The sequence below is a fragment of the Vigna angularis genome, chromosome 5 (genome assembly GCF_016808095.1).
Source record: "Vigna angularis cultivar LongXiaoDou No.4 chromosome 5, ASM1680809v1, whole genome shotgun sequence".
Lineage (NCBI taxonomy): Eukaryota > Viridiplantae > Streptophyta > Magnoliopsida > Fabales > Fabaceae > Vigna > Vigna angularis.
The window spans coordinates 5,616,502-5,641,252 of record NC_068974.1 but is presented as its reverse complement, the minus strand read 5'-3'; the positions used below and the strand labels follow the sequence as shown (position 1 = coordinate 5,641,252).

The following is a 24,751-nucleotide window of genomic DNA, read 5'->3' as shown; positions in this document are numbered from 1 at the left end:
ACTAGAAATATTTCCAAATGAAAGAATTCAATTCAAAGAAGTTTACTAACAGCACCAAACGGTCAAGGACCGTTCAATGACGAACGTTCATTATCATAGGAAAATTCATATTTTACAGTTTCATTACATTATACTCATCTCTTAGCATAAGCTTTCATACTTTCAAAATACTCATATCATAGTCCATTTCATTGTTCTCATACATCAACTCATATTCATAATGATATACCAAAGATCAAATAACACATATTTCATGCTTCATAAAACTCATATAACGTCATACAGCACAACACATACACAAGAATTAAACTTAATAAGCTTCCCTTACCTCTTAAAGTGAACGCACGTTCTCAGATATATGCTAGGGTTCTTCTTCTAACAGAGGTCTCAACGAACAACAACACCCTCTACAAACTATAACCAACATAGACCAGACAACTACTCAAAATGCTAGATTCAACTCATGAAACCGAAAAATCTGGGTTTGCATGTTACAGAGAAAGGCATGAGTGGAGAGAGGATGAACTTACCAGTTGAGAATCTTAAACTGATCGGTTCAAACGATCGTCCTCTACGTCGGGAGTGTAGAATTGGTGCCTGAATGATGATCGGAGAAGAAGAATGGTGAGTTTTCTTAGAGAGAAGGTAGGGTTTCTAGAGAGAAGGTGGAGAAATGGAAAGTCAGAATTTTGGGAAGAAGAAGGTGCATGCAGAAGAGTGGGAAGAGGGTTTTCAGAAAAATCATTTTCCCTTCCCACGTAGGACGAGCGTCCGTTCTCCTGCTGCCACTTGTATTCCACTAATTGATTCCAGATTCTCGTTTAACGACACTTGGCGTCCGCGTGCAGAGTTTGGGTGCGTTTTAATGAAATCTGAACAGGGTTTTGGGCGCATTAAATGCGATTTAACAGGTGGGGTTTGGGTGTATAATTACGAGGCATGACAATTACGCGTAGGGAAGGTGTTAGCACCCTACAATGCCTGCCCTAAGGTAGTACTTTTAACTAAATGCACGAATATGATGTGGTTTTCAAAATGTTTAACTATCCCCTAAAATAAAACTCTAAAGAAACAAAATATATTTTTTAGTTTTTTGGGCCCGACAAGGATTGACCTTGCTCCTACGTATTCTCATTCAGAATGAGAAATTAGGGTTACGTAGTTCTTTTTGAAACTGTGTTGGAAATTTTGTTTAGAAATTGTTTGCGAATTTTGTTTGGAAAGGATTATGGATAAATTTGGATTTTTGGGAAGTGAACCTGACAAGGACTAGCCTTGCTCCTACGTATCTCCACTTTTGATGGAGAATCAAGGATCACATAGTTCTGGGCAGAAATATCGTTTGTTTGAAAGTGTTGATATTTTTTATTTTTTCGAAGAGTTTATATTTTTTTGGTATTTTTTGAGAAAAAGAAGGTGAAAAGGTTTTTTGGCACGAGGACGATGCGAGCGATCACACACGTGCTTAACCTTTAAAATATATTTTTTTGTATTTTTTATACAAAAGAGAAAATGTGTTTAGCACAAGAACGATGTGAGCGATCACATGTGTGCTTGACCTTTAAAATTATAGTTTTGTATTTTTTTTTATAAAAGAGAAAAAGTTTTTAGCACAAGGACGATGCAAGCGATCATACATGTGCTTGACCTTTAAAATATATATTTGTATTTTTATAAAAAAAATAGAAAATGTTTTTAGCACAAGAACGATGCGAGCGATCACACATGTGCTTGACCTTTAAAATATATATTTTGATTTTTAAAATATTTATAATTTTAATATTTTATCTTTCTTCATTTTTTTTTAATTTTTATGAAGAACGAAACAAACAAGTCTAATAGGTACAAATAAAACAAAGGGGTGTGGGCTATCAAACAAGGGGTTACGTGCAATAAAAAACTGACTAATAAAAAGAAAACAAAAGCATAAAAAATAAAGCAAGAGAAAACCCAACCGGTACATAGATAAAAATCAGAGATCTGGAGTGAAATTGAGGCTCTTTAGTTTGGGCCAATATTTTTTTTTTGAACTTGGTGTCGTCAGATGAAAATGAAAGTACATCCTGAAATGTGTGTTAGGTCCAATTCCTTCTTTCTCTTTTTTTTTTTCCTAGCAGAAAGGCTTAAGCCCAAATGAAAAGGGGTGTAGGGATGTAATCCAGGGTGTGGAAAAAAAAGCAGAGGCTCTCTCTCCTTCTTTTGTTTTTTTTTTCTTTTCGGGCTCAAAGCCCTTTTTCTCTAGACTTAGAATTCACTAGGGTTTCTCTTTGCACTCTCTTTCTTGCCAAGACCAAGGGAGCAGCCCCAGGTTTCCCCGCCAACCATCTCCACCCAACCGGCCACCGCGAATCGTAACTCACGGCGTCACCGGTGACGACCCTCGCCGCTGGAACTATCGCCGGCCACGGCACTAGGTCTTTCTCCTCCCTCCTCTCTTCGCACCGTGTCTCCGCTGCCTGGGGGAGCCCGACAACCGCGAGCCAGGCCCGCCGCTCCCTCAGTTCACGCACACGGACCGCCGCTCTTCCGGTCCAGCCAACACCACTGCCGCGCCTCGATCCGGCCACCCAGGACGTCGCCCACGCCGCCGCTCGTCACCAGGATCAAGACGGCCACGACGCGACGCTTCTTCTCTCTCCGCGCGCGGCCCAGATTCGTCGCTGCTACACGTGACCAACGCCGGCAACCGCCTCGGCTCCACCACCAAGTAAGCCGCCGCGTGTCGCGGCCCGAGACGTCGTAGGCACAGTCGCTCCCCGTCGAGCTCTTCGCCGCCAGTTGCGGCCAAAGACACCACCAGTGCACCAATCGTTACCGAGCCAAGCTTCTCCTCCCCTTCTTTTCTAAACTCAAAATCGCACATCACATCGTCAACCCTAAGCGCAGCGTTTCGCTCTAAATGCTTCGCGACAGAGTGCGCTAGCTACTTGCTGAGACTCACTGCCTCGCCATGGCTCTCCCACTCGGCAAGCTCACCATTCTCATCGGTGCAGGTTCACTCTCTCATCACTTCCTCCGATTAATCTTTCTCTTTTTCTGTAATTTCAATTGCTTTTATTCCATAATTTGTTCCATCGCAATTTAGGTTCCTTTGTTTTTTGATGTAACAAAATTTGTCTAGGGTTATTGAGTTGCATTTGTATATTGAGTGTTGGAATGTCAGGAATTTAGTGAGCCGTTCTCGTAGGTGTGTGCATGGTGTTTTGTAGGCTAGGATTAGAATAAACACCTCGCTTAAATTCGTTTGTGTTTTAGGTGTTATTGGTTCAGTAATTGCTAAGGAAGGCAGTCTGTTTGTGTTTTAGGTATTGTTGGTTCAGTAATTGCCAAGGAAGGCAGTCTGCCTGACGTTTCTGGTCTCGGTGCTTTCAAGGTTAGTTTACGAGAGCTCAACTTGTTTCTCTGGGTGGTGTTGTTTTTGTTATTTCTTTTGTAAGTTTTTTAAGCTTCTAGTGAATTGTGTGCTTAATGTACTATGCCTATGGGTATAAATTAATAGATGCATTTTTTTCTTTTCGGGGAATGATGTTCATGACTTTCTTAATTTTATAGTGTTTTATTCTCTCTAAAGTGGTATATTTGGGATACTGTGCAAATTAACAGAAGTTTGAGGAGGCCTAGTACGTACGAGAAGTGTGGATATGGGTAGGTAGAATATTATTGGTTATGGTGTGGGAAGACGTGAGGTTAAAGTGTTATGATGGCAAAAATTGTGGATTAAACAGTGCCCCCAAGTCATATGATTTAGGTTTCTGGAATTGGATCCATTATTCTACAATGTACACTTCAAAGTTATATAGGTATTGATGAGAATGTAACACATATGGGGTTCCTGTTTGGGGGACTACATGTATAAGTTTTGATCTGTGATTGTGATAGGAGGCTAAAGGTGTATGTGAGAAGAAACAGAAGAGAGAAGCAGTTAGTTAGTTAGTGGGTCAGTAGCCTAACTGTTTTATCAGTTAGGAAGGGGGATGTATCTGTTAGGAGGCCAAACTTGTATAAATAGCTAGAGAGGAGAAGGATAGGGACTTTTTGTCAATTCTTGTATCTGAATCAGACTTGTAGTCTGCTTGGGGGGAGATTAGGCTCCTACGTTCCTATATTCTTGTATTCTTTCTTGTTCTCTATTAATCAGAGGAGGTTATTCAGTATTATGGAGGATTCTGTGTGAGTTAAGGTGTGGGAAGCGTATAGGTTTCATTACTCGAGACCTATCATTTGGTCCGACCTGCCGGATCCAAACGAATTGGAGAAAACGCGAAGATGGAGAATGCGACGGAGGCAAGGCTTGAAGCCATTGAGATTACGATGGAGGGGATGAAGGCTGAATCGGCGGCGGTACGAAGGGACCTTCAACAAATAATGAAGATTTTGGGAACGCAAGGCCATCACGGTCCTCAGACGGAAGGGAGTTCAGAAGATAGCTCCGTCAACGATAATCAGCATAGGGGACCCAGAGTGATTGGAGTGGGCGAAAATGGTGGAAAAGGGGGAGAACAGAAACCGTGGAGGAAGAGGGTAGAGTTACCGACCTTTGAAGGAGAGGAGCCACTCAGTTGGCTCAATCGGGCAGAAAGATTCTTTGACATACAAAAAATAACGGACGACGAAGAAAAGGTGGAACTCGCATATGTGAGCATGGAGGGGAGTGCGGCGTACTGGTTTACGTTTTGGAAAGAGAAGGCTCGAAATCGATCGTGGGATGGCCTGAAGGCGGCCATGATTAATCGCTTTGGGAAGGGATTCAGAGGCACGGTGTTCGAGCGATTGGCCAATCTACGGCAAGAAGGCACAGTGGAAGAATTTGTTCGGAGTTTCGAAACGTTGATGGGGCAGACGAAAGGGGTACCGGAGGAACAGGTGTTAGGGTATTTCTTGGCTGGGTTACGGGAAGACGTGAAGGGACAGGTGCGAATTCAGAATCCTTCTGAATTAATGGAAGCGATGAGGATAGCAAGGGATGTGCAAGATGCGGCGCTGCGAGTTCAAGGATGGCAAGCAAGTGGGTCTAAGACGAACCCATACGTTATGCGACCTATCGGGAATGTGACGCGAACGGAGCCGGTGAGAACTGCGACGACCCAAGTAGTGAAAACGGAGGGTGGAGGAGTCGCGAGAAGAGAGGGAGTGGCGTCGAACATGGTGACGAGAGGGAGCGTCGCGACGGCCGGTGACGGTCGAGCCAGGGCGGTCCGTAACTTGCCCTATCCTGAGTTCCTTAAGAGACGAGAAGAGGGTAGGTGTTATCGATGTGGAGGGCCCTTTGCCCCCGGCCACCGGTGCAACGAGAAGAGCCTCAGAGTGTTGCTATTGGCGGAGGACGAAGACGAAGGAGATACGGAGGTGATGGACAATACAGGGGAGAAGACGATGGAGTTATCGGCATTTTCTGCTGAGGGGTGGACCGGTCCGAGAACTTTGAAGCTGATGGGAACAATAGGCGAACGGAGGGTGGTGGTGTTGATCGATAGTGGCGCCAGTCACAATTACATCAGTCGGAAGGTGATGGAGGAATTGGGATTGACGGTGACGGACACTCCGGCATACTGCGTAAGCTTGGGTGATGGCCATCGGAGGGAGGCGCGTGGTCGGTGTGACAAGGTAACAATGCAGTTGGGGGAAGTCGACGTGGAAGAAGATTTTTACGTCTTCGATTTAGGAGGGGTGGACGTAATCTTGGGAGTTGCATGGCTGGCCACATTAGGAGAAGTAAGTAGTAACTGGGGTAACATGACGATGATTTACAAGGTGGGGGATAGGAAGATATGCATTAAGGGTGACCCATCCCTATCGAGACAGCTGGTAAAGGCGGAGTCACTGTTAAAAGTGGTGGATGCAGAAGCGGGGGCCATGGTGTGGAGTTTAAGTAGAGTGGAGGCAGATGATAGTAGTGAGTGGGGAACAGATTTGACCGTGGGACAGAGGGCAGAGTTAGTGACTCTGCTGCAGACCCACTCACACTTATTTCGAGGTTTGCATGGCTTACCTCCGACACGTGTCCAACAGCACCGTATCCAGCTCAAGGAGGGCCATAACTCTATAAATGTAAGGCCTTACAGGTATCCTCACCTCCTCAAAAGTGAAATTGAAAAGCAAGTTGAAGAAATGTTGAGAGCTGGAATCATCCGTCCCAGTACAAGTCCATTTTCGAGCCCAGTTATATTAGTGAAAAAAAAAGATGGAAGTTGGCGTTTTTGTGTGGATTATAGGGCGTTAAACAAGGCGACCATACCGGATAAATTCCCCATACCAGTGATAGAGGAATTATTGGATGAACTCACGGGTGCCAGGTACTTTTCTAAGATTGATCTCAAGTCCGGGTATCACCAGATACGTATGGAGGAAGAAGACGTGGCTAAAACTGCATTTCGCACCCACCAAGGACATTATGAGTTTCTCGTGATGCCCTTTGGCCTCATGAATGCCCCGGCAACTTTCCAAAGTACCATGAACAACTTATTACGGCCCTATTTGAGGAAATGGGTTTTAGTATTTTTTGATGATATCCTCATTTACAGCCCCAGCTGGGAGGATCATCTGAAGCAGCTGAATCTGGTGATGCAAACGCTGGTACGGGATGGATGGGTGGCAAATCAAAAGAAGTGTGAGTTCGGAAGAAGAAAAATTCGTTACCTGGGCCATCAAATTTCAGAAAGAGGGGTGGAGATGGATGATGAGAAGGTAAAGGCCGTAAGAGAGTGGGAAGAACCCAGAAATTTGAAGGCGTTGAGAGGGTTTTTGGGGTTAACAGGATATTACAGGAGGTTTGTGGAGGGGTATGGCAAATTGGCCAAACCATTGACTGACCTATTGAAGAAAGGCAAATTTGAATGGAACGAAGGGGCGAGAGAAGCGATGAAGCAGCTGAAAAATGCGATGACTGCTGCACCTGTTTTGACTCTACCAGATTTTTCCCAAGATTTTCATATTGAGTGTGACGCGTCGGGAAGAGGAGTTGGGGCTGTGCTGACTCAAAATAAGAAGCCAATTGCGTTTTACAGCAAGGCTTTATCCGAGGGAAACCTCAGCAAATCCATTTATGAGAAGGAGTTGATGGCCTTGGTCTTGGCCATTCAACATTGGAGGCCGTATTTGGTCGGGCGGAGGTTCACGGTGCATACAGATCAAAGAAGTTTGAAATATTTGATGGAGCAAAGGATCACTACACAGAGTCAGCAAAATTGGATGGCAAAATTGATGGGGTATGATTTTGAGGTGGTATATAAAAGGGGAAGCACAAACAGGGCAGCTGATGCCCTTTCGAGGAAGAATGAAGGAGAGCTGGAGGGGAAAGAGTTAAGGGCGATATCCAGGCTTTTTTGGCCAGATTTTGAAGAGGTTGTCAAAGAAGTAGAGGAGGATGCAGAGTTACAAAAAGTGATTGCTGACTTGAAACGGGATCCCAATTCACATGTGCCATATACGTTGGAAAATGAACGATTACATTACAAGGGTCGATTGGTACTGTCGGCCAAGTCAGTTTGGATTCCAAAATTGCTGGGTGAGTTTCATGTAACAAAAATGGGGGGACACTCGGGAATTTATAGGACTTATAGAAGGATAGCTCAGTCACTGTATTGGATGGGCATGAAGAAGATGATAACAGAGTTTGTAACCAGCTGTGTGGTGTGTCAGCAGCATAAGTATCAAACATCATCACCACATGGGTTGCTGCAACCCTTACCCATTCCTCAGGCAATATGGGAAGAGATCAGCTTGGATTTTATTGTGAGACTGCCTAAGTCACAAGGATATGATGCAATCATGGTGGTCGTAGATAGATTGAGCAAGTACGCTCATTTCATGGCACTAAAACACCCATATTCAGCAAAGACCGTGGCGGATGTGTTTACCAAAGAGGTTGTAAGATTGCATGGGATACCAGCTTCTATGGTGAGTGACCGAGACCCTTTATTTCTGAGTATTTTTTGGAGAGAGTTGTTTAAAAAACAAGGGACACAGCTCAAGATGAGCACAGCATATCATCCGGAAACGGATGGGCAGACAGAGGTTGTGAATCGCATAGTGGAGGGATATTTGCGTTGTTTTTGTTCTGAACAGCCCAAGAGTTGGTATTTGATGTTGCCTTGGGCAGAGTTTTGGTACAATACGAGTTATCAGGGGGCAGCCAGGTGTACCCCATTTGAGATAGTGTATGGCAGGCCTCCTCCTTCTTTCAGCCGTTTCATTCCAGGAGAAACTCCAGTTGAAGCAGTAGCTCAAGATTTGATGACCAGAGATGAGGCTCTCAAGCAGCTAAAATACCATTTGAGTCGTGCTCAAGATTTGATGGTACAGCAAGCGAATAAAAAGAGAAGGGAAGTTGATATAAAAGTGGGAGATTGGGTCTATCTAAAAATCAGGCCACACCGACAGCTTTCAATGCCAACCAGGTTGCATCCCAAACTTTCTGCACGGTATTTTGGGCCGTTCAAGGTACTGCAGCAGGTGGGAAATGTAGCGTTTAGATTGGAATTACTTGAGTCAGCAAAGATACATTCGGTGTTTCACGCATCACAATTAAAGAAGGCAGTGGGGGATCGAAAAGTAGAAAAGGCTCTGCCCGAAGAGTTGCAAGCAGAGGGACCTGCTTTTTGGCCAGCAAAAATTCTGCAACAGAGGCAGATACAGCAGGATGGGGAGTCAATTCAGCAAGTATTAATAGAATGGCAGACTGGAGGTGAAGAAGGAGCAACTTGGGAAGATTTAGCCACAATCAAAGATCAGTTTCCAGACTTCAACCTTGAGGACAAGGTTGAAAGTGGGGGGGGGGGGAGTAATGATAGGAGGCTAAAGGTGTATGTGAGAAGAAACAGAAGAGAGAAGCAGTTAGTTAGTTAGTGGGTCAGTAGCCTAACTGTTTTATCAGTTAGGAAGGGGGATGTATCTGTTAGGAGGCCAAACTTGTATAAATAGCTAGAGAGGAGAAGGATAGGGACTTTTTGTCAATTCTTGTATCTGAATCAGACTTGTAGTCTGCTTGGGGGGAGATTAGGCTCCTACGTTCCTATATTCTTGTATTCTTTCTTGTTCTCTATTAATCAGAGGAGGTTATTCAGTATTATGGAGGATTCTGTGTGAGTTAAGGTGTGGGAAGCGTATAGGTTTCATTACTCGAGACCTATCAGATTGTAAGGTGTCTATCAAACTCAAAAGGAAAGTTTTACTGGATGAATGGTTGTGAATTTTTGCTGCTAATTTGTATGGTCATCAGGGAGAAAAAAAGAGTATCTGGGTTTATAGCCCTGAGGTGGATGAGTAAGGTAATATTGCAAATTAAAGTTTGTGTCTGTTAAGAAAAGCACGATGGAAACTTCCCAAGTTGTTTTGTCTAGTGAGAAGACCAACAGAGGCTCATGCCTATTATTGAGAATAAATAGATCATTGGAAACTTATCAAGAAAAAAAGAAAAAGTAACTGAGTTTAGAGTACTGAGGTGGATGTGTAAGCAATGATGAAGATCTAGTTTGTTGGAGACAGTTGGAGTTGCATCTATTGAGGAGAAGGTGATGGGAACTTTCCCAAGGTTGTTTAGTCATTTGAGAAGACCAACAGAGGCAGATGAAGAACAAGAAAATATTAGGAGAGACTATCAAATAGTAAAAAACATTCTAATTAGGTTTACCAAAACTTTGGTTTTTCATTAGAAACCTGCTTCGTCAATTTGGCTTATTCCTCCTGCTGGGCTAAGTTGGTTGTCATATATACTTGAGAAGTTCAGTCATGTTATTTCAGCCTTTTTATATCCTAAAATCCCAAGTTCGTAATATTCTGGATGCTATTATTTTATATTAGTAATTGGTTTCAATTTCCATCAATATAATCGGTATATTTCAACTAGCATTTATTGTCAGTGAAATGTGCGGGCTTTTTGCTGATTGTAGTCTTTTTGATCAGGTTGTTTTGAAGCAATTTAAAAGCAGTGATCCTGCTCCAGCTGTTAAAAAGCTGCCTCATAACGATGCTTTGATGGCTCAGGTTTGCACGTTGTTGCTGCTGACTTTTAGTTATTCATTATATTTAAATTTAATTAGGAATAGTTCTTTGTTTAGTTAAATTGCATGCATCATGCAGAACATCTTTTAGTGAATCTTATAATACATGACTTTGAGTCTGATCAATATGCAATAATCTTTTACTTTTAATTGTCTCATTTATAACAATTAAGTTGTATTATGAAAATATGTTGTGTAAGTAAATGTATAATGTACGTGCTAACCTTAGCATTGTTCCTGTCTTTGAATTGAATAATGAGAGCGTGGCCACATTTCTCAGTTTATATTATAAGAGGTATAACTTTTAGTAGTTGAAGTGGGCTTTTTATTTCCCTGTCGAGTTGGCTACAAAAACAAATGCTGTATTTGTAAACATACAGAAATATGGGGTAATTGAAATTGCTAATAAACTGTTCATCTACAGGTAAACAGTCTTCGTCAGGAACTACAGCTTCTTGCTAGAGATAGATCAATCACTATTGTAAATTCAAGTGGGACAGGTGCTGGTTAACTACTTTCTTTTACATTTTGTGAGGTTTCTGTTTTTTTCTTCAGTAATTTAATAAAAGCTGACGTGTTAATTTGCAAATCCTATGGGTGTCTCCATACTTTGCACAAGCTAACATGTGTTTCCTTGTTTTTTTAACTCCAGTGTTATTTTCTGACTTGTTTGAGAAATGTACAGGTGGAAAAAAATATGTAACAGTGATTGTTATTGTTGTGGCGGGATATGGATACGTCTGGTGGAAGGTAATGTCTTTTATTTTCTCAATCATTGATTTAAGTAACTGGACGCAGTAGTAATACATTCAGGTAGGGAACTTTTAGGGATAAAAATTGAATTTTTTGTTGGTGCTTTCAATAATTGCTAGCTGCTATGTGAACATGGATCCAGCCATGATCTCAACTTTTGAAATTGAACATAGTAACTGGATAACGTGATGGATGGTTGATATTTGGGATGGAGAGAAGCCTAGTTGGAGAGGCTTGGGGGAATCTGAATTCTTGTTTATACCCTCATGCCATAGGAAAGTTGTGAAGGGGCCCCCACTATGACTGTTTCATATGCTGCAATATTGGGATTATAAAATGAAGTTTTGGCTTCTGCCATTGATGGATGTCAAGCATATGATTGAAAGTTTTCCAATCTTGTAAAATATATAAACCCTTTTAGAGATGGTATTTTCTAAAAATTTTATTATGACCTGTTCGCATAGCAATCATTCATGTTTGTTTGAGTTGTTTCAAATAATCTTTTTAACTTAGCCAAATTGCATTTATCATTCTTTTCTTAGAAATGTCTTTCCTGGTTTAGTTTTAGCTCAATTCTGTCATTGCTTTGCTGTTAGATGATTGTTAGTTGTCAGGTTTGCATGGGAGTGAAAAATCCAGGAACAAAGTTTGTATACCAAAAGTGAAAACTCTAAAAACTGAGAGAAAATCATTGACATTGTTGGGTAGTAATAGTATAACAATCTACATGTATTATTGCTCCAACTTAAAGGTTTTGTCCGCCCTTATGCAAAGGTCTGTCATTGTGCATGAAATTGTCTAAACTGAAGTTTATGCCAGCATTATGCCAGCAGTTGGATGCTTGTTCACTTTTTGTCTATCTTTTTTAACAATTAATCTTACTGTAATCTTATTACCTCACTTTCTCCAAATATTCAAGTTCCCACTCTTATGATTTAGTTTTATGACTCTTGTTTGCTTACAGGGATGGAAGCTTCCTGATTTGATGTTTGCAACTAAACGTAGTTTGTCTGATGCTTGCACATCTATTGGTAATCAGATGGGGAAGCTGTATGGAACCATTGATGTAATTTTTCTTTTCTATTGGATAGTTTCTTCTTCTTAGATTGTGTCAAAACCAGTCATTTCTTAGAGATGACAATGAATGACAACTGTCTGTTGGGTATAATAGCTATACAGTATAAAGTAAAATATCAAGTAGCAAATGAGTAAATATTTTTAATAATACAACTAAGTAGTATTTATTCGAATGTTTTTGGACTAGAAAATATACAAAACATATGAACTTGACGAGGATCTTAGTTTGTTCTTTTTTTGATATTAAGCCTATGTGCGAATCCTCTAGAATACTGGAAGTGCACATTATGATATGTTTCCTTTATGGGACTTTTATCAATGACAATATAATGTTTTAATAAATAGATTTGGTAGTAAAGCTACTTAACTCTAATTTTATTCTCTCTTTTATGACTGCTTTCAAATAATTTGAGCTTGATTTGATCATTTATGGGACTTTTATCAATGACAATAGAATGTTTTTATGAGTAGATTTGGTAGTAAACCTGCTGAACTCTAATTTTATTCTCTCTTTATGACTTCTTTCAAATAATTTTTGAGCTTGATTTCTCTTTCCAGCCTTTTTGAGTTGAATATTATTCATGCAAATATTTTCTGACAGCTTTAAGTGCAATATTTTTCATCATTAAAATTGTATATTTCCATTGTCAAAATATATTATTTCCTATATTTCAAACATTATTTTAGTGGAACTTAGTGTGGTCTATAAAAGATAATGCTTCTAAATCTTGTTTTCTGGTCTGATTAGTTTTCTGACTTTCTCCGGCCATTCAGAATAATACTAATAGTTCTTTTACCGTGGAATAGTGAAAATGAATAATATTTAGTTATCTACAATGATTTCAGGATGTAAAGAAGAAATTATCTTCAAGAATGAACCGTTTAGATGAAAGTTTAGACGAATGTGCTGCCCTTACTGAAAGCACCAGGGAGGAGGTAAGTAAAGATTTTTTGATTTCTAGTTTTTCCTCTTCATTGTTTAACATATGAATATCTTCTGTTACAGATATCTGTAACTCAACAGAAGGCAGATAAGATAAGTGGAAATTTCAAGTCTGTTCATGTTGCAGTCCGTGTTCTGGTATATCAATTGCTAGAATATTTTTACTTTTAATTTTGTTGTTGCTTGTTTAACTTAGCTTGATTACTTTTCTTCCCAGGCATCTAGAATTAAAGAAATAGAAGAGAAACAGGTATAGTCAATTTGATTTCAGTCACTGCATAATTTAATTTTTTATGCTATGAATATTGGTTACATCCGTGATTTACTATTTACTAACTTCAATCCGTGTAGGTGGCCACAACCGAAGGAGTAACCATGTTGTGTCAATTTACAAAGACTTTGGAAAATAGCAGAACCACAGAGTATATCCAGGCATGAACCAAGCGTTTGTTGCAATGTTTTCTTTTTACTTGTTTGGCTTGGTTTTGTGGTCTGAACTTCAGATTTGGGTTCTATTATGTTACTGTTTTTTTTACCATATAATTTGCTAACACTTCTGTTTTTAATATATAGCCATCATCATCCAGTTCTTCCAGGCCAGCCATTGAGCTACCACCCGTTTCACCCTCTTCGAGGGTAAGCATTTTTCCCCACTTTCATTTTAAGAGTGCAATATGACTTCGGGTGAACTGTTCTTGTCAATTAGACACGCTGGTATATTATGTTGTAAATTTATAGGATGTCTTGCTGTTAGTTTAACATTATATTTTATTCATTGGCCTAGAAAATAAAGCTGTAAGCTAAAGAATGAATGCAGTCATCAAGTTTGGTTTTGTATTGTAGCCCCCTCACCCCCTCCCGAAGACTTTCGCTTGTCCACTTCCTTTGAAAATTGTTCCTATGCTTACTCCTAGTCTGTATTATACAGGGTTCACAGTCGGGTTCGTCTAGGCTGTCACTTGAGCCACCTTTTGTTACGCCATCAGCAAAGGTAACTTCTATATAGAAATTATACTTCCTGGGTATGCTTAGTCTTAGTATCTGCATGGTTCGAAAGGTGGACAGTAGGGGAGTTGAGATGAAGGTTACACTTGCCTACATGAGAAGCTGGAAAACAAAATGTACTTATTTTCAGTTTGAGTCATGACTTAAATATTTTTTTCTTCATTCCAACTTACTGTCTCTTGCTCAACCAAGCAAACCCTGAATCTAGTAATGCAGTTGGTATTTGGAAAGAATCACGTAAACTGTTACGTACCTGAGTACGTGAACTTGCCACTCACACTCTTTCAAACTCCCAAAGGCAATAAACAGTGGTATTTGAATGAATAAAACTCTTTATTAACTGGAAATATTGGTATCACAATAAACAACCAATAACTGAGAGCAGGGTCTCCGTCAGTTACCTGAGAGCCTAACCTCTCTTACAAACTTCTTAATCAAAAACATGCCTAAACCCTAGGTTCCTCCTTTATTAATACTAATTACTCCTTCCCAAAAAGGTAAAGAATAATGGTAATTATGCCTATTTATTATAATTATCTGGTAAGAATATTTCTATCCTTATTTACTATATTTACTTCTATAATATCCTGAGGTACGTCCTTTGAGATTCCCGTCTATCCTACTGTTGTCAGTTAGAACGCTCGTTGTTGCTTCCACTCGCTTAGGACGCTCATCATCGCTCCACTCGCTCAGCCCTCTTTTTCTCTTCCCCCTATCGTTCGGTCATCGTGCTCCCCCCTTTCAATCGTTCGGCCATCGTGCTCCCCCCTTCCACCGTTCGGCCATCGTGCTCCTGCCTTTCAACCGTTCGGTCATCGTGCTCCCCCCTTTCAGCCGTTCGGCCACTATCCGCTACCGTACGGACCCCTTCTCTCTCTCTCTCTCCTATATCTTCTCTCGTAAACTCTCCAGCCCCTAACATAAACACATCCAAATTACGGGTGTGGCTGTTGGTGTATTTGTTTATTCATGCTCCTTGTATAGACTTTCCCATCCCTTCCTCTCATATAAGTTCTTCTACATAAGGGTTTTGTCACTTTTGTCGTCTCTCAACTCATCCAAATCCTTCATATAAGTTTGTGCAGTCTTTGTAACTGTGTTTTACTTTTAATTGAAAGCTTTTACTGCTTCACTACTTGTGCTAATTGTTAGTTTTTCCTACCATTTTGTTTTCTTAACAGGATGGATCGCCATCAACAATATCGACTGATCAACCATCTCCATCGAATTCTGGTGGATCTGTCCAGGTTTGCAATATTCTGTTTTGCTTACTCAGATTAATTTACTAGAGAGGTGTGAAGTGGGAACAGTTATTTGTTTCACATGACATCGTTTGGCTATGTTTTTTGCTACTGTGATTTTTAATTTTACATATTTGTGGGATGTGTGGCTAAAAGTTGACAAGTTTGTGTTCATTTTGGTGAAATGATGCATTTTCCTTGGAAAACCCAGTTTTATTTTTATGGATGTGATTTTCACAATTAAAAAAATATTTTCCATTCGATTACAGTTGTCTGTAGTTGTAACTTAAATTCGTATTTGCATGATTTTATTGTCTGTATTACCCACATTTTTCTTTACCTGTTACCCACATTTTTCTTAAATATATGTGTTTGAGTTTTGACCTTGTTAGTGTGGGACGTCTTTTCAGGAGAGTAGAACCAATGGATCTAGTTCTGGCTTGTTTGGGCTGGGTAGGTTATCTGGCGTCTATGCTCCATTTCTGAGCAGAACTCGGAGTGCCACAGATTCAGTAGTCCAACAAACTCGTTCGACTAGTTAACAGTAATAACATGTCCTTTCTTTCTCTTCTTATTCTGCAGTAAACAACTATAGATTATTGGACCTATGGTGGGGGTGAAAATCCTCACCAGTTGGTGTCTGTTCAAAAGACGTATGCACCATCAATTATAGTATGCCCAGGCCAGATTATAAACTGTCTGGGCAATTGAATTTTGCAGAGATGTTTCTCTCGAGTTTCATTAGGATTAAAATTAAATAAGAATCTCCAATATTGAACTGGGAAAGCTGGTCAAGGAAAGAGTGACTATTGAGTCGTCGTGAACTCTTTTTGTTCAGCCTATTACTTTGTGAATTTTATACAAATCTTGTTAACAAATTTTCGCATAGCTCTAATAATACAATGACGGCCTTAGAAACCGTTGTAAGTGCATTTTCTTGTTTGGATCGTTCTATTGTAAGCAGGTCTCCTCCATTTTGATAATGGTTCTTTTGGATAGATTTTCCATATGAAATTGGATGGAAATATTATTGGTGCTTTAGCAAATCTACATATTTAAATATAAAAATCAATAGTTAATAAATATTTTCTACACATAATTCTTGATGATAAATTACAACTTGATGAATAATTTTACAGTTTAGGGTTTAATGTATGAATTGTTTACATACTTATCAGGACATGAGCCACGTAAAATTAAAATACTACTATTAGTAATTTTTATAGTATACTAGTCATTGAATTGGTTGAGATTCAATCAATGTTTGACTACATAACTGATTAAAAACTTCTATAAGGAAGTATTGAATTATATTTTTACTATTATGAAATATTTTAAAACAATTGAAATAAGGAGAAATCAGATCTTTTTAATTGTACATTTATACAATGATCAAACTGTAAGTTTTATTAATTAAAATCAATAATAGTTGAGAAGGTTATTCATATTTATGTGAGTTTTAAAATGTTTATTTGTTTCTTAATTTGAAAATGTTTTAGATTAAATAAAAGATAAAGAAAGTAGATTAATTCTTTTATTCAAAACAGTATTTTGCATTATATTTCAGTAATTTTAGATTGGTTTAACGAGAGTTATTTACCGATTATGAAATGATCTTACTTTAATGTTAGCTAACACTTGTTGAGATTTGTGGAAGAAGAGTTTATTAATTAAGACTTAATTCCTCTCTAACCTTAAGCTTACATTTATAGGAAAATAACTCTATCTAACCACACTCCTTTCTAACTCACACACAACTCATACACAGCTCACACACACTAACCAATAATTCTAACACTCCCCCTCAAGCTGGATCATACATATTGTATGAGTCAAGCTTGGAATAAACACACTCAAATGGAAATAACATCAATCAACCAAATTGCAAATACAAGCACTAAGAAAACTACAAGCACTAAGAAACTTCAACTTGGAAAGTCTTCAAACACAAGAGATTTCCTTTGCAGTGTTGTCTTGGAACAATACTCCTCCTCACTGTAGGGACTAAATTGTCATCACTTTCTGATGGGGCCTGTAGTGGTTGGAAGCGACAAAACTACAGGGATTGCCATCATTAATTGACGAGGTGATGAGGACTTATAGGGACGGCCATCTAGCACTGACTGATGGGGCCTGCATGCCATCACTAACTAACAAGGTGATGGGAACTTACAGGGACGGCCATCTAGCACTGACTGATGGGGCCTGCATGTCATCACTGACTGATGAGGTGATGGGGACTTACAGGGATGGCCATCTAGCACTGACTGATGGGGCCTGTATGCCATCACTTACTGATGTGGTGATGATGGCCTACAGTGGTTGGAAGCATACTCCCCCTCACGACTGAACAACATGAACGTGAAGGTGGAAGAATGGGTGAGAACCGATCCGTACGAGGGTTTGGACAAATCTGAAACCCATAACTTCGGAAGATTCAATTCAGCGGACGGTCTCAAAGAACAACTCCACATGAGCTGTTACAACAAGGCAACGAAGGATAATAGACGGTGGTTGGCAGCGAATAGCGGCAGACAACGATGAACTATGTTAAACAGCGACAAACGACGCCTGGACAGCTGGACAACAGCAAAACGGTGCCTAGACAGCAACAAAACGGTGCTTGGACAGCAGCAAAACGGCGCCTGGACAGCAGCAAAACGACGCCTGGAAGCGGCAAAACGGTGCCTGGACAGCGGCAACGGCGCCTGGACAGCGGCAACGGCGCCTGGACAGCGGAAACGGCGCCTGAACAATGAGAGGGAGGTCCAACACTTCACGGTTGGCAGCAACTCACTTTAACGGTTCAGCTTGGATTCACCCAGATGCTGGAAGCACATGGTCACGGCCTTGGTGCAGCAAGGAAGGCTGGCAGCAGCATTTTCCATGTGGGCAGCAATAGCATTACGGAGAAATGTGTGGTTTTTAATTTTGAGAAAGAAAGTAGCTGCCACATTTTTGAAAGCACTCACAGTTAAAATGGTAATGTTCAGCAGGGTCCTTAGAAAAGTCCGGCTGCCACATAGGACATGGACATTAAAGAAGAGTACTTTGCCAATTAGTGGGAGGCAGCACGCTCAATGAGAGAGGGGCACACTTATTTTCTTGGAGGAATCTTCTTCCTCTGTAGGAGCTTCGTCCAACTCTGCCAACAAGAAAAGCTCACGGCCTTGATCCAAAAAGAGGAGATGGAGATTTTATGAAGACCAAAGAAGATGGAAGCTATTGAGGGTCAGAACAGAGAGAGGAAGCTCCGGCGATGGCTATGGAGGTGTCGTGGTGAAATTTCCGGTGAGCAGAGGGCGGCGCGTGAGATGTACGCGCCTGCTCGCAGCGTACGAAGAAGCGGCGCGTGGCGGAGCGTGTGGAAGAATCAGATGCCGGCACCGGCGAGGTTGGCCGTCGAGGGAAGAGGCGAACCAGATCCAATAGTCGCCGGACGAATCAGTGACGACGAACAGCGACAAGGCAGCGCGTGGAACCACGCGTCCGAGATCCACCGGAAAGAAGAAGAGCGTGGAGGCGCGTGAAGAGGTGTTAGAGACGGCGACCACCGGGGTTAGGTCACGCTCAAAGAGGCGATCCAGATCCGCTGGTCACCGGTCGAATTTGCGATGGTGGCCAGCGGCGGACGGTGGTCGACGGCGGACCGGAGGCGGCGACGGACTGGCCGGAAAGAAGTGACGATGACGGTGGAGAGATCTGACCGCACTGGTGCTTATTGTGACACAAATTTAAGAAGAAAAGAATGGACAGCCCACTGAAATTTTAGGGGCTGCCGGCGGTGACGACGTTGGCAGACGGTGGCGGACAGCGGTGGACAGCAGCGGACAGATGCGAGATAACCGCAAACAACGACACCGGACAAGTGCAAACAGTAGTGGTAGTATTGGTGGACAACCCACGACAGAAATTTTAGGGGCTGCCAGCGGCCATGGCAGCCGGTCGCCGGCAGACAATCAAGACCACCAGAAGAGGATCAGACAACCTGCTCTGATACCATGTTGAGATTTGAGGAAGAAGAGTTTATTAATTGAGGACTTAATTCCTCTCTAACCTTAAGCTTACATTTATAGGAAAATAACTCTACCTAACCACACTCCTTTCCAACTCACACACAACTCATACACAGCTCACACACACTAACCAATAATTCTAACAACAATTAACTAGATGTGACATCCCAAAAATACAGTCATAAACCATATAATCAGAAAATCACTTTTAATAATAATGTAGTACAGTTTTCCAACTAAAAACAAAAACAAACGAACCCTCAAGGACGAACGTCCTCACATAAGAGTTACAAACTAAAGCCGAATGTACAATAAAAACCTGACCGAACGGTTTACACGGGACAAATACCGAACGGTCGAATCTAATCAAAAATAAAGGGATGAGGACCACTCAGTCAAAAACCTACACTACCAGCCGAGCGCAACTCATATTCACACACCCTTTCATTTGGGCTGAAGTCCATACAGCAAACAAAAGTAAAAAAATGAAGAATTGGACTTAACATACATTTCAGGATGCACCTCCACTTTTCATCTTTACATCTCGGCAGATACAAGGAGAATTTTGGCCCAAACTAAAGGAGCCCCAATTTTACTCCGCACGCACCTCTGGTTTTTATCTCTGTACTCCTACGCCTCCTGAGCTTTTTCTCTTGCTTTATTTTTATGCTTTTGTTTTCTTTTTTAGTCGGTTTTTATTGCATGCCCTCCTTGTATAGTTTCCCCACCATTTTGTTTTATCTATTGAACTTATTTGTTTCATTTTACATAAAAATTTACAAAATAAAAAAAAATGAATGAAGAAAAATAAAATACATAAATTCTAAAAAAAATCAAAAATATGTTTTAAAGGTTTAGGCACATGTGTGATTGAAGACATCGTCCTTGTGCTAAAAACCTTTTCTCTTTCTTAAATAAAATTACAAAAATATGTTTTAAAGGTTTAGGCACATGTGTGATCGCACGCATCGTCCTTGTGCTAAAAATCTTTCCTCTTTTCTCAAATAATAATAAAATGTTTTAAAGGTTTAGGCACATGTGTGATCGCACGCATCGTCTTTGTGCTAAAAACCTTTCCTGTTTGTTTCATAAAAATACAAAAAATATAAAATCATCAAAAACTAAAAATATCAACATTTTCAAACAACAAACAAATCTCGTTGGAATGAATTCATGTTATTGTGGTAGATACAAAATTATGAATTTTAATTGTGATGATTGTAATTTATTATAATAGATTTGAATTTATGCGTCTGAACATGATATGAGTATTATGGGGAGATTTCGTAATGATATAATATGAGTTGAGGAATGTGAGCATTGTATGAGTCTCGTGGAGAGATTCTGTAATGATGTGGTAATTGTGTATATGTTGATGTTGAGGGTCCTGTAGTTGGAGGTAATCCTGATACTCTAATAATCATCCAGTCTCAAGTAGAGAGGGATGAATTATGTAGTGAGAGGAGCAGGAGGTCCTGGTCTATGTGCCGGTTTTGGACATAGTGTTGAGGATTTACCTTGTGAATGGTATGGAGTAGTTTGGAAGTATATTTGTAAGAAAAAGTAGAAGTCATCACAAGTGCATAACCTCCCGTGACCGCTCATCAACGTATCATCCGGATGAGTGTCTATTAGGTATTGTGGTGTTTATTGGGTATTGTGGGACGAGTGTCTAATAAGAATTGTGGTATGATGGTATGAGGGTGTATGACATAATTATTATATGATGTTAGTATCAAAGTAATTATGCATGTTTTATAAATGAATTGTTGCATATTAGTTCACCCTACTTGTTTGTGTTTGGGTATGTACGATGATCGTATAATTCGTTATACGGGAGTAGATGAGAGAGTGTCGTCTAATCCAGTACAAGTGAAGATGGAGGAGGAAGGATAATAAAGAAAAACTCGGGTTATCTTTAAGTTGAAATCTGAGTTTAAAATGTGTAATTAATGTGAAATATTTTATATTTCTAAATGAATGACTGTAAAAATATTACAGTTTTCATATTATTTATGTAATATCAAGTGTGAGATATTGAAATGTTACATTCAAATTACTTGGTTATATACAAGACAGAATAAGAGTCGTTGGCGATGATGTAGTGAGAGGATTACGATATATGAACACATTCATAATCAACTAATTTCATATTTTTGGTAAATATTCCGAGAAAACTAGTTGATATAAACTCAAACACGAGAAAAGAATGGAACTTGACTCGTTAAAACTATGCAATAAATATAGATAATAAGTACAGTGGCTACCATCAGTCTATTATTAACTAAGATATTTATTTGTCTTTCAGCTGCAAAATCTGTGTTCTCACAACAAATGGCACATTTTAATATAATTTATCATTTGACTGAGAAATTTGTCTGTAAATATACTTATCAAACTGCATCAAATTGTTCTACCAGACAAATAATTACATACTCTTTGTGAAAGTCAACCGGAGTTACCATACTATACATTATTTTGATATTAGAAAAACCAACCAAAATACTAATTCATAATACAATCAGTGACAAATCATTGTGATGGCTTAGAGGAATTTTTTCTACATATAATTTAAAATATTTTTTAATAATTTTAATATATTTGATATCTCTAAAAAAATTATATATATATATATATATATATATATATATATATATATATATATATATATATATATATATATATATATATATATATATATATATATATATATATATATATATATACAAATTTTGATATCTCAAAATATTTTTATCATTGTATATACAACTACCTCTTTTGTTGGTGGAGATTGAAGTTGTTCATGATGATGCCATTACTGACTTAATTCTTCGTTAAAATATTTGAAAAGGACAATGGTGAAACAAGAAAGAATAATAAGAAAACAAACTATTTTTAATCAATGCCACTTGCATTCTATCCTCTCTATAACTATCACTTCATTTCTGTTAACAATCACGATTTTCCCCGATAATCAAACTCAGATTTTAGAACATTTTTCTAAATTTGGCTTTTCTAGAGTGTGTTTCATTCCTTGTTTTCTTAGGTTTACTGCATCATCATTTTCCCACTTCCGTCATAAGGTAATATTCTTTAATCACTGCTGATATGTTTTTACATTTGAGAAGAAAATCTAATTAATATGTTTATATTATTATTTGTGAGGAAGAATAATGTTAAAACAAACTAATTACTTGGGTTCTTTATTTGTCTTTTGTTCTAGTAGACGCGACTTTAGTATTTTCTTCTAGTTTAATTATGTATAAAAAATAAAGTTGTTGTAATACGTAAATAAATTATTAATATATTGAAAATTGTATGGTATGTGTTATTAATCGAACAGTTTAATGGTGGAACCGTTCGGTCTATCTGGTACGTCAAGCACAAGTCAGTCAAAGTAAATGGTTTTGGAGTGTTTCATCCTACACCTCCAACATCTTATTCTGTACTTTCAAAAATTCCAATTTTAACCTTCTGACATCTTAATATACACTCCAATCTTTTCAAAAGATTTATTTTTTAATTTTAATAAAAATATTTTTATTTTTTTTGTTTCTTATTAAAGGCACCTTATTAATATTTTTTTTATTTTCTTCTTTTCCTTACTAAAATTACTCTTCACCACCTTAATAATAATTTAATTTAATTTAAAATTTAAATATCATTTAATATAATTTTATATTTTAATAATTATCAAAATATAATTTATATTATAATAATAGTTATATTAAAAAATAAAAAAATAAAATAATTAAAATAAAAATAACAATAAAAATAAAAAATAAAAAAATGAAATAATAATAATATAAAATTTGATTTGATATGTTAAAATATATTAAAATATTAAAATAAATTAAACAATTATTAAATTTTAAATAGAAACATAAATTTTAAATATGCTAACGGTTTTGTTTTTTATTTAAAATATAATAAATATTTAATTTAATTAAAAATAATAATTTTATTTATTATATTTTATAATTTAATACTTATTAAAATATGATTTATATTTTTATAATAATTTTATTAAAAAAGTACAAATAAAAATAACTAAAATAAAAATATAAATAATAAAATTGAAAATAGTGTTTAAAATGACATTAAAAATATTTAAATATATTATCTTATATTAAAATATTAAATTAAGTTAAATAGTTATAAAAATTTAAATATAAAAAAATTAAAATTTGTTAATCGGATAAGAAAATCCGATAATATATTACTCGGATATGGATATCCGATTAAAACTTTTCTTAAAATTTTGTTTTTTATTTAATTTTAATAATTATTTAATTTAATTTAATATTTTAATATAATTTAATATATTTAAATATATTAAATGTGATTTTAAATATTATTTTTATTTTCATTATCATTATTTTCATTATTTTTTTTTATTTTTTTAATAAAACTATTATAACATATTTTAATAATTATTAAAATATAAAAGTATAATAAATAATATTATAATTTTCATTTAAATGAAATATTTATTAAATTTTAAATAAAAAAACAAAACCGTTAGCATATTTAAATTTTTTTTTCTATATAAAATTTAATAATTGTTTAATTTATTTTAATATTTTAATATTTTTTAACATATCAAATCAAATTTTATATTATTATTTTTATTTCATTTTTTATTTTTTATTTTTATAATTATTTTTATTTTTATTATTTTATTTTTATTTTTTTATATAACTATTATTATAATATAAATCATATTTTGATAATATTTAAATATAAAATTATATTAAATAATATTTAAATTTTAAATTAAATTAAATTATTATTAATGTGGTGTAGAGTGACTTTGGTAAGAAAGAAAATAAAAAGATATTTATTAAGGTGCCTTTAATAAAAAAGAAAAGAAAATAAAAATATTTTTGTTAAAGTTAAAAAGTAAATTTTTTGAAAAGGTTGGAGGTGCAGATTGAGTTGTCAGAAGATTAAAAATGGAATTTTTGGTGGTGCAGGATGATATGATGGAGGTGTAGGATGAAACACTCATGGTTTTGTTTATGATGGACCGAAATTGGGTCAGCGTCTAAGTTATTTGGCCGTAACAAGGCCAACATTTAAATTGTGATGGGTGTTGCTCCCTCCACCACTCCAAGTGCTTCTGAACCTCTCCACTATTTTCTTTTATTCCAAAAATACTCTACATCTCCCCTCTATTTTCTTTTATTCCAAAAATACCCTACACCTCCCCACTATATTCAACAATCTTTATCTTTCTCTCTCCACATTAATGGAGCATTCACATGGCTCAAATTTAAACTTGTGATATATTACAAAATTTTATTTACACTTTCCCTTAAATAAGTTTGATTCAATCTTATTTTCACTGTTCAAAATATTTTTTTTCTTCAAATTACTTAATAAATGGTAAAATTTTGTTCTAAATTTCTAGAAAAATGTTTATATATATGTGTGTTTTTTTTACATTTCATATTTTTATTTTTAACATTATATTATGTTTTAACTTACCGACATGTTTGACTCAAATAACTTGAATAAAATATTTAATTTATTAGATAAATAATATAAAAATATTATTAAATACTTAAAATATAAAAGAAAAGTTATTTGTTAAAGATTTGGAATTTATTTAGTTCTTTCGTCCTTATAAAGTTAGTATATAATAATAATAATATATTATTTACTATTAATATTATTATGTTTATTATTTTATATTTGCATCTAACTTTTAAATTT

General features: G+C 37.2%; 1 protein-coding gene across 2 annotated transcripts; it reads left to right on the top strand.

Annotated features, from left to right (window-relative positions):
- The first annotated feature begins 2,854 nt into the window (after nucleotides 1-2,854).
- LOC108319428 (uncharacterized) lies at nucleotides 2,855-15,895 on the top strand. Of its 2 annotated transcripts, XM_052877419.1 has the most exons (14): nucleotides 2,855-2,993; nucleotides 3,306-3,373; nucleotides 9,901-9,981; nucleotides 10,423-10,498; nucleotides 10,684-10,748; nucleotides 11,716-11,817; nucleotides 12,675-12,764; nucleotides 12,835-12,909; nucleotides 12,989-13,021; nucleotides 13,123-13,203; nucleotides 13,345-13,407; nucleotides 13,700-13,762; nucleotides 14,958-15,023; nucleotides 15,428-15,895. In XM_052877419.1, the coding sequence occupies exons 1-14, from the start codon at nucleotides 2,951-2,953 to the stop codon at nucleotides 15,557-15,559; spliced, it is 1,038 nt and encodes a 345-aa protein (XP_052733379.1). In that variant the 5' UTR covers nucleotides 2,855-2,950; the 3' UTR covers nucleotides 15,560-15,895. The 2 variants fall into 2 exon arrangements, with proteins under 2 accessions (XP_052733379.1, XP_052733380.1); XM_052877420.1 differs by lacking the exon at nucleotides 3,306-3,373 and having other exon boundaries at nucleotides 2,867-2,993.
- Nucleotides 15,896-24,751: the final 8,856 nt, after the last annotated feature.